The following is a 10,530-nucleotide window of genomic DNA, read 5'->3' as shown; positions in this document are numbered from 1 at the left end:
CGATGTCAATTTTCCACAGAATACTCCTATACCTGGCACTTACCACTTGAAAACTTTCATTGAAGAATCCCAATTAAATCCAGTGATAACAACCTACAATTTTAAAAATGAAGGAAGGAAAAAGCCACCTCTTGTGCAAAGAAACAATCCAGTTCTAAATGATCTTCCACACTATATACCTCCTGACTTCCTGGACCTGTTAAAGAAGCAAATGGCTACTTACTCATTCAAAGACAAACCACGGCCAAGCCCCAGCACACTAGTTGACAAAGATCAGGTAAAGCACTACTAGCAGATTGCTTTGTATGTGAAAGCTACTAAGAGGCCCTGAGGAAAGTATTCTTTATACAGAGAGTATATCTTCCCCGAGAAATGGAGAACCTTTAAGATGTCTTATTTCCTATAGAAATCAAGCAAGGACTGCCTGATTTGCAAATGTGTCCAGTATGATTTTTCCCTGTAATGTCTTCTTAACCTAAGTGAGGGAGTACATGGGGAGAAATTTTTCCCTCTTGAGCAACTCTTAGCAGGATTCCCCTAGCCTGGGGAGCCCCAGGATCTTATCTGTCATTGGGCCATGCTCTGGTCTCTTTAAAAGCAGTATATGTGGTGAACCCTCTTCTTTTAAAGAGAAAACCCTGCCTCTCAGTGAGTTATCAGAGCATAAATATAACTACATACCATAGGGAAGCTTTTAAAAACTTTTCTTATAGAAATGACCCCATCTCTACAAAAAATAAATAGCTGGGTGTAGTAGCACATGCCTGTGGTCCCAACTACTCTGGAGGCTGAGGCAGGAGGATCGCTTGAGTCCATGAGTTTGAGACCAGCTTGGGCAATATAACAAGACTCCATCTCTTTAAAAAAAAAAAAATTAGCTACTTGGGAAGCCAGGGCAGGAGGATCCCTTGAGCCTGGGAGTTTGAGGCTGCTGTGAGCTATGATTATGCTACTGCAATCCAGCCTGGGTGACAGAGTGAGATGTTATCTCTAAAAATATTTTTTTTAATTAAAAAAAAGAAGTGAGCACGTGGTCCCAGGAGGGTCAGCTTCTACTCTCAGCTCCACCAGTTCATTCGTAGCATTGACAAGAGTACTGCTATGCTCCCAGCTCTGCACTAGGCTCTGTGGAAGGAAGATATTCCTGACCCAGAGGTATTTAAGCCAACAAGACAAGACAGAGTTTATCAAGTGCTCAGATAAATAGTGGAACTGAAAATGCCAAAGGAGAGTTCAAGTAGGCTGGATTAAAAGGCTGGAAAGCTCCGTGGCTTAAGTAGGACTTAACTGGACCTTCACTACTACATGTCTCTTATGTGGCTCTTAATGGTTTACTATGGGCTTCCATGTATATTCTCTTAGTTGCTTCCTTCTTAAGCATTCCAAAATAGGTAGAACAGATTATTAACTCCATTTTACATGCAAGAAAACTAAGGTGAGTAGAGACTAAGTAACTTGTCCAAAGGCACCTTGCTAATACTTAAGTAGGTGAAGCAGCACTTTTAACTGAGGGCTTCTGCACCAAAATTTAATCCTCTTTTCATGTGCCCCTCACCTTGAATAAGGAGCAGGGTTTGGATTGATGGAATCCAAAGGAGTTATTTCAAGGGAGGAGTACAGCATTGTTGAAAGCATGGAAATGGCAGGAACATGGTCTGTTCAAGGGATAGCGTTCAAGGGATAGTTGGACTTTGTTACTTGAGACTTTGGGTACTTGTCTCAGTTCTTTGTGCATTAATATTTCCCATTTATAAAGAAACTAATAACAGTATCGTATCTTTATAACTTCATCATAATATTATTGTGATAACCTGAGAGAAATGTATTGCAGCTGGAGGTTGAATTAAGTACAAGGGGTTGTAATTACTAAAGTGGACACAAAATTTTCAACAGGATGAACACATGTCAAACCCAACACGTAGACCTTTCTACTACTTTGTAAATTATAGCTTTGAAACAGAACAGAATGATAAATGTTCACTGGGTAAATCTTACTCTGTTTGCTTCAGTGGAGGCATACAAACTCTAAATCATACTAGCACATTTATGGCTTGCTATCAGGTAACCTGGCTACGTGTGAAATTGTTCTGGCCATCTCAAATGCAAAGTCTTTATTGCTTATTCCTTCTGCCATTTCCTTTTCTGCTTCCTCTCTTCTCGCTTTTACGAGTCCCTGAAAATCAGCCAAAGGCCCAGTGTTGAAAGGAGAAAACGTACAAGGTTTTAGTTATGCAAAGTTTTAAAAGACCAAAAGAATTTGGCTTACTCAAGAGGATGGATAAAACCTTCTGAAAACAGTTTTCCTGTTCTTCTTTCCTTTCTACCTCCCACAAATGATTAAACTCCACATACTGGAAAAATTCAGTGTTTTCTAATTTTCTATTTCAAAGATATATATGTTCACAAGGGGAAAGATACTCAGATGTAACATCGTTTGCTCACCAGTACAATTCATAATTCCAATATTTTAGTAGCAGAACTCAGTAGAATAATTTGAATTTGGGGTATAGTATGTATTATTGTTATTCATTAAGCTAGAACAGCATTCTCAAACTTCTTAATTTTTCACAGAATATCCATTTTGTATCTTTCAGTGGCTTTTTATTTGTAATAGTTTTCACCATTTTTAATGCCTTTATTCTGAAGCATGTAACTCAAGAATCTATATTGAAGAGCCTTTTTTTTTTTCAACTTCTATTTTAGATTCAGGGTCTATATGTGCAGATTTGTTACCCGTGTGTATTCCATAATGCTGATTGGGGTACGATTGATCCCATCACCCAAGTTCTGAGCATAGTACCCAATGGTTAGTTTTTCTACCCTTTCACCCCTAGTGAAGAGTGTCACTAGTCTTATTAGTCTTATGGGATTATAGGCATGAGTCAAGTGCAGTGGCTCATGCCTATAATCCCAGCACTTTAGGAGGACGAGGCAGGTGGATCACTTAAGGCCAGGAGTTCGAGACCAGTCTGGCCAACATGGTGAAACTCTATCTCTACTATAATAAAAATATGAAAATTAGCTGGGCATCTTGGCACAGGTTTGTAAACCCAGCTACTTGGGAGACTGAGGCATGCAAATTGCATGAACCGGGAGGTGGAGGCTGCAGTGAGTCATGATTGTGCCACTGCCCTCCAGCCTAGGCGACAGAGCAAGACCCTGTCTCAGAAAAAAAAAGGAATGTATATATATATAGGTATTTGAGTGTGTGTATGTGTGTGTGTGCATACATATGCTTATCTATATTTTCCCCTTTCCAAAGAATATTTTAGGTGGCCCCATAATTTTTCTAATTACCTTTTTCTTAACAGATAAATAGTATATCCTCATTGTAGAATATATGTACACAAATGGGACCACCTCTCTCCATATGTACAGTTTTATGACCTACTTTTCCCCCTAGTGTTGTAGTCCCCCGCTGACCCCTGAGTTACTCCCCTTACTCCTTGCTATTAGCCCCCTTCCTTCACTGTCACTCTTTTCACTGCTTATATCATAATTTCAGCACACACATAGATGATCTTCCAACAACCTGGCTTCTCAGTTTCTTGAACCTTCCTCTACCTCAGCCACTCACTCCTTCGATGATTTTCAAGACCAAGAATTTCACAATCTCTACATGAATTCCCCTCTCTGACTAATATCCAATCCTAACAATTTTTCCATTCCCCACAGGCTATAATTGCAGTCTATTGATTCTCCCACCTTTTCACTACCTCGCAACCCCTGTCATCCTTGCAAAGCTCCAATCCCATAGTTAATCATTATAGCTACTCTCTGCATACACTGTCAATTCCCTTGCCCCTCATTTCTCATCTTTTACTTGTTTGGCAAAGCCACAACCCTGGGTATGTCTCTCTTTGTATTAATATCTACATCCATGTAGCTGGATGACTGGTCTCATGCTAAATTCTCTACCTCTAATGGGCACTGAATGGACTTCTCTAGTCCATTTACTTTCCCACTCTCTTGGGTGGTTTTATCTTCTATACATCCTTTATGTATTTATTTTATTTATTTACTTATTTCAGACACCCTATCACCAAGGCTACAGTACAGTGGCACAATCATAGCTCACTGTAACCTTGATTCCCCAGGCTCAAGCAGTCCTCCCCCTCAGCTTCCTAAGCAGCTGGGACTATAGGCACACACCAGCCACCGTGCCTGGCTAATTTTAAAATTTTTAGAAGAGGCAGTCTCATTTTGTTGCCCAGGCTGGTCTCAAACTCCTGAGCTCCAGTGATCCCCCCGCCTCATCCTCCCAAAGTGCTGGGATTACAGGCATGAGTCACGCACCCAGTCACTCTCCCCTCTTTTCAAACCTCCTACATCCTCCTACACGTCCTCCTCCATCCTCATTTTTGGTTTTTCTTCTCAGCCATTTTTTGCCGTCTCTGCCCTTCCCTGATCTCCATCTTGGAGTGCTCCAGGCACTCAGACCTCTGCTCCATCTCTGCTTATTCCCTGAATGGTGATCTCATTCAACACCTTGATGGTGTTCTCATTCAACGCTATGAACACCATCTATTTGTTGGTGATTATCAAATTTATGTCTGCCACCTAGATTTTTTTCTTGAATTCCAAACTTGTATATCCAATTCCTTTCTTTCTCTTTTTTTTTTTTTTTTTTGTAAAGATAGGATCCCATTATGTTGCCCAGGCTGGCCTCAAACTCCTGGCTCAAGCAATCCTCCTGCCTTGGCCTCCCAAAGTGCTGAAGTTAAAGGTGTGAGTCACTGTGGCCAATTCCCTTTGTGGTTTATCCACCTGTATGTCTAATCCTGGGTTTCTCAAGCTCAGTACTGCTGACATTTTGGGCAGGAAAAATCTTTGTTGTTGGGGGCGGCCTGTTCTGTGCATTATAGTACCTGGCCTCTTCTCATTAAGTATCGTTAGCAATCTACTCGTCCAGTTGTAACAACCAAAAATGTCTCCAGACATTGCCATGCTCCTGGTTCAGAATCACTGGGTTAAAGCAATGTGATAGTCCGTGTGATCTCTGAGTGGTTTTTCTCAAGGCCAACAGAGATACTGTGAACTGGCTTCATTCTTGACTTTGTCTTACTACTCCCTCTCACTTTCTTCCTGACCCACTTGTCCTTCTTCTGGCTGTATCTTGAACTTACCACTAACATTCCTGCCTCAAGGTATCTTCACTGACCGTCCTTTTTCTGGAATACTCTTATCCAAGATATCTTCATGGCCTACTCTCTGTCCTTCTTCAAGTCTTCGTTCAAGTGTCATATTCTCAATGAGCCCCACTTAAATTTACCACTCGACGGTTCAGATCTTCCCTACCCAGCTCTTATATTTTTTTCTTGGCATCCATAGCTATCAAGTGTACTATATAATTTACTTGGGTTTTACATTGATTATTTGTTACCTGTCTTCTCCCATGAATGAAGCTTCATCAGGACATGAATATTTATGTTTTGCTCATTATTATCTCTGTCTAGAACAGTGTCTGATGATTAATATTGGTTGAATCTGTGAATGAATTAATGCTTACTCAAATACCTAAAATCTGACTGGGCCTTACTCATTTTATTTACTTATGTGTATGTGATTATCTTTAACTGTATTGCTCATTACTCTTGAAAATTTATTTTTGTGAATTCCCCAAGGCCTAAGGTTTGCTTTTGCTTCTGTTAATATTTAGGGGAACTACCGGTCTGGTACAACATGAAATGCAATGTTTATGTCCTGTTGGATCACCCTAGCAGTGTGAATTTGAACTGGAATTCATGAAAGGGACAGCCCATGGTGATAATCTCTCAGGGGTGGGTTTCTTCTCCCTCCCAATTCTTGCTTAGTACCAAAGCAACTCTCTGCATTCTGTTTGGCAATGGAGTGGGGTAGGAGAGTTTACTTTCAGGAAGCACCCTTTAGGGTCTCAAATTCCAGTGGGTATCTCCCACTAGACTCCTTCCTCCCCTTATCATTAATAGACCCAAGCTTTGACCCTTGAATTCTTCTAGGGCTCTGAATTTCCTTTATACTCAGCTGTGTTCTGCTGACTTTAGCCTGGACCAGCAAACATCCTCTAGACAAAATTGGGCCACTAACCTCCTTGGCTATTTGCTGTCTTTTGGTTTAGGATTATATAATTTCCTACTGTATTGTTGGCATTTTTATATCTTTTTAAAAACTCTCTTGTTTATTTTTAATATTATATCTTTCATTTCTAGTTGTCAGCAGTGGGAAGGTTAATTGCCCAAATAAATAACCTAGGATGTCATCTGCAAAAACCAGAATTTCTTCTTTTTAGAAATATATTATGAATCTTTTTCACACCATCATGTATTCTTTACACATAATTTTTAAAATGTATTTATTTGTTTATTTATTTTGTAGAGACAGGGTCTTACTATGTTGCCCAGGTTGGTTTTAAACTCAACTCCTGGGCTCAAGCGGTCTTCCTGCCTCAGCCTCCTAAAGTGCTGGAATGATAGGTATGAGCCACCGTGCCCAGCCTACACATCATTTTTAATAGCTGCATAATGTTCTTTTATATGGACATATCCTAATATATTCAACCATCCCCTGTGGTTAATCATAGAGTGAAATTGTTGAGGAAAGGAGGTGTTGAAGTCTGTGTCTTTCCAGATGCATTGCCCAAAGTCCTACAGAAAGGTTGTCCTATTCTGCAACTTTACCTTGCAGAGTAGAAGTCCATTACCATTGAAATGTATTATTTATATTTTCAACTAGAAACATGGATCTAGTGACTTACATGGAGGAGTTTAAAGTATACGCTTGAAATCAACATGCTAAGGTAACTTCAGGACAACCTGAATTAAGCTTAAAGTGTGCCAGTCAGAGCATGGTTCCAGAATCTATCTACAGTGAATGGGACAGGGAGAAGATGGTGACACTGTCTCTGCCTATAGCCAGTGAATCATTACTGAACAAGGTCAGTCAATCCCAAAAAAGGTAGCGTACTACCACTGTGAAGATGCAAGGGAGTTTCCAGAAAATGCTGATTACTAACTGACTTCATCACTTGCATCAAATGGTGAAAATGAGTTATGGTCTTTTACAATCCAATTAAAATAAATTCTTTAAGGAAAAAATTATACTAATTCTTTACAATCCCTTTCAGAAGATAGATGGCAGAGAACACACCTCCTAACTCATTCTATTAGGCCAGCATCACCGTAATATCAAAACCAGACAAAGACATTACAAGAAACAAAAACTAGAGACCAATATGTCTCATGAACAAAGATGTAAAAATCTTCAACAAAATGATGGCAAATTGAGTCTAACAATGTATTAAAAAATTATACATCACAACCAAGTGAGCTTTATCGCAGGTATGTGATGCTGGCTCAATATTTAAAAAATCAAATAAGCTATCACATCAAGAGCTAAAGAAGAAAACTCACATAATCATGTCAATAGATGCAGAAAAAGCATTTGAGAAAATTCAACACCCATTTATGAATATAATTCTTTTTTTTTCTTTTTTTTTTTTTTTTTTTTTTTTGAGACGGAGTTTTGCTCTTGTTACCCAGGATGGAGTGCAATGGCGCGACCTCGGCTCACCGCAACCTCCGCCTCCGGGTTCAGGCAATTCTCCTGCCTCAGCCTCCTGAGTAGCTGGGATTACAGGCACGCACCACCATGCCCAGCTAATTTTTTGTATTTTTGGTAGAGACGGGGTTTCACCATGTTGACCAGGATGGTCTCGATCTCTTGCCCTTGTGATCCACCCGCCTCGGCCTCCCAAAGTGCTGGGATTACAGGCTTGAGCCACCGTGCCCGGCTATTTTATGAATATAATTCTTAGTAAACTAGAAATACAGAAGAACTTCCTCAATTTGATAAAGAGTATCTATAAAAAACCTACAGCTAGCATCATACTTAATGGGGAGAAACTAGAGGCTTTCCCACTAAGATCAGGAAGAAGGCAAGTATATCTTCTCTTACCATTCCTTTTCAACATTGTAGTGGAAGTTCTAGCTAATGGAACAAGATAACAAAAGGAAATAAAAGGTATACTGATTGGGAAGGAAGAAATAGAACTGCCCTTGTTCACAGAAAACATAATTGTCTATGTAGAAAATCCAAAAAAATCAACAAAAAATTCCTGAAACCAATAACAAATTATAGCAAGTTTGCAGGATAAAGGTTAATATGCAAAAGTCAATTACTTTCCTCTATACTAGCAATGAAAAAGTAGAATTTGAATTTTAAAACACAGTACCTTTCATAAAGCATGCCTTTCTCTTCCATTGACCAAACATTTGGCTAGAAATTGTAAGATTGGATGGAAATGAATTTACTTCCCTTCCTTCTCAAACTACATGTGTCAAATCTCATGATGATAGAAGGATTATTTGCATTATGAAATAAAATGTTACTGGTAGAGAGACACACACACACACACACATAATGCCTTCATATTAGGATGCCGAAAGATGACATACTTAGATATAAATCTAACAAATATGTACAAGATCTATATGAGGAAAAAAACAAACTGATGAAAGAAATAAAAGAAGAGCTCAATAAATGAAGAGATTTCCTATGGATAGGAAGATTAATATCGTCAAGATGTCAGTTCTTCCCAATTTGATCTTTAAATTCAATGCCATCCCAATAATAATTAGAGAATGTTATTTTGTGGCTATCAACAAACATTCTAAAGTTTATATGGAAAGGCAAAAACTCAGAATAGCCAATGATGAAGGAGAATAGTAAAGTTAGAGGACTGACAATACCTGACTTCAAGGCCTACTATAAAGCTACAGTGGTCAAGAGAGTGTGATATTGGCAAATAATACACAAATCGATCAATGGAACAGAATAGAGAACACAGAAATAGATGCACAAAAATACAGTCAACAGAATTTTGACAAAGGAGCAAAGGCAATACAATGAAGAAAAGAGTTTTTTCAACAAATGGTGCTGGAACACAATTTGTTGGATATTCACATTAAAAAAAGAAGAGGCTCTGGGCATGGTGGCTCATGCCTATAATCCTAGCACTTTGGGAGGCCAAGATGGGTGGATCACTTGAAGTCAGGAGTTCCAGACCAGCCTAGCCAACATGGTGAAACCCCATCTCTACTGAAAATACAAAAATTAGCTGGATGTGGTGGCGGGTACCTGTAATCCTAGCTACTCGGAAGGCTGAGATAAGTGCAGGTTGCAGTGAGCCAAGATCATGCCACTGTACTTCCAGTCTGGGCAACAGAACGAGACTCCTTCTCCAAAATAAAAATAAGAAAAGAAGAAAAAAAAGGCATCTAGACACAGACCTCAAACCCTTCAAAAAATGAACTCAAAATGGATTACAAAATTTAAACGTAAAAATTAAGACTATAAAACTTCTAGAAGATAACATGAGAAAATCTAGATGACCTTGAGTTTAGATCTTACACCAAAGACATGATCCATGAAAGAAATAATTAAAATAAATTGGACTTCTTGGCAACTAAAATTTTCTGCTCAGCACAAGACATTGAAGAGGATGAAAAGGCAAGCCACTGACAGAAAATATTTGCAAAAGATATAACTAATAAAGGGCTGTTAACCAAAATACACAAAGAACTCTGTAAACCCAGCAGTAAGAAAACAACTCAATTAAAAATGGGCCAAACATCTTAATATACACCTCACCAAAGAAGACATACAGATGTCAAAAAAGCATATAAAAAACGTTCCACATCATATGTCATCAAGGAAATGCAAATGAGATACTACACAAATACTAAATGGCCCCAATCCAAAATACTGAAAACATCAAAGCTGGCAAGAATGCAGAGCAACAGGAACTCTCATTTATTGCTGGTGAGAATGCAAAATGGTATAGCCACTTTGGAAGATAGTTTGACCATTTTTTTAAAAAAACTAAATATGCTCTTACATAAGATCCAGCAGTTGTGCTCCTTAGTATTTACCCACAGGACTTGAAAGCTTATGCCCACCCAAAAACCTGCACATGGATGTTTACAGCAGCTTTATTCATAATTGCTCACATTTGGAAGCAACCAAGATGTTCTCTGGTAAATGAATGGATAAACTGTGGTACATCCAGACAATGGAATATGATTCAGCACTAAAAAGAAATGAGCTATGAAACCATACAAAGACATGGAGGGAACATAAATGCATTTCACTAAGTGAAAGAAGCCAATCTGAAAAGGCTGCCTATGGTATGATTCTGCCTATATGACATTCTGGAAAAGGCAAAACCATGGAGATTATAAAAAGATCAGTGGTGGCCGGGCGCGGTGGCTCAAGCCTGTAATCCCAGCACTTTGGGAGGCCGAGGAGGGTGGATCACGAGGTCAAGAGATCGAGACCATCCTGGTCAACATGGTGAAACCCCATCTCTACTAAAACTACAAAAAATTAGCTGGGCATGGTGGCACGTGCCTGTAATCCCAGCTACTCAGGAGGCTGAGGCAGGAGAATTGCCTGAACCCAGGAGGTGGAGGTTGCGGTGAGCCGAGATCGCGCCATTGCACTCCAGCCTGGGTAGCAAGAGCAAAACTCCGTCTCAAAAAAAAAAAAAAAAAA

General features: G+C 39.3%; 1 protein-coding gene across 1 annotated transcript in view; it reads left to right on the top strand.

Annotated features, from left to right (window-relative positions):
- The window catches only part of STPG4 (sperm-tail PG-rich repeat containing 4), a 52,618-nt gene that overhangs the window by 5,498 nt on the left and 36,590 nt on the right, over nt 1-10,530 (top strand). Inside the window, exon 3 of the mRNA XM_032239482.1 lies at nt 20-277. Coding sequence (XP_032095373.1) covers nt 20-277 — 258 coding nt within the window. The remainder of the gene's footprint in view (nt 1-19; nt 278-10,530) is intronic.

Source organism: Sapajus apella, unplaced genomic scaffold (genome assembly GCF_009761245.1).
Source record: "Sapajus apella isolate SASKATOON/1434 unplaced genomic scaffold, GSC_monkey_1.0 scaffold44, whole genome shotgun sequence".
Taxonomy (NCBI): Eukaryota; Metazoa; Chordata; class Mammalia; order Primates; family Cebidae; genus Sapajus; species Sapajus apella.
Note: the sequence above shows the minus strand (reverse complement) of the source record. Positions and strands in the feature narration are given on the sequence as shown.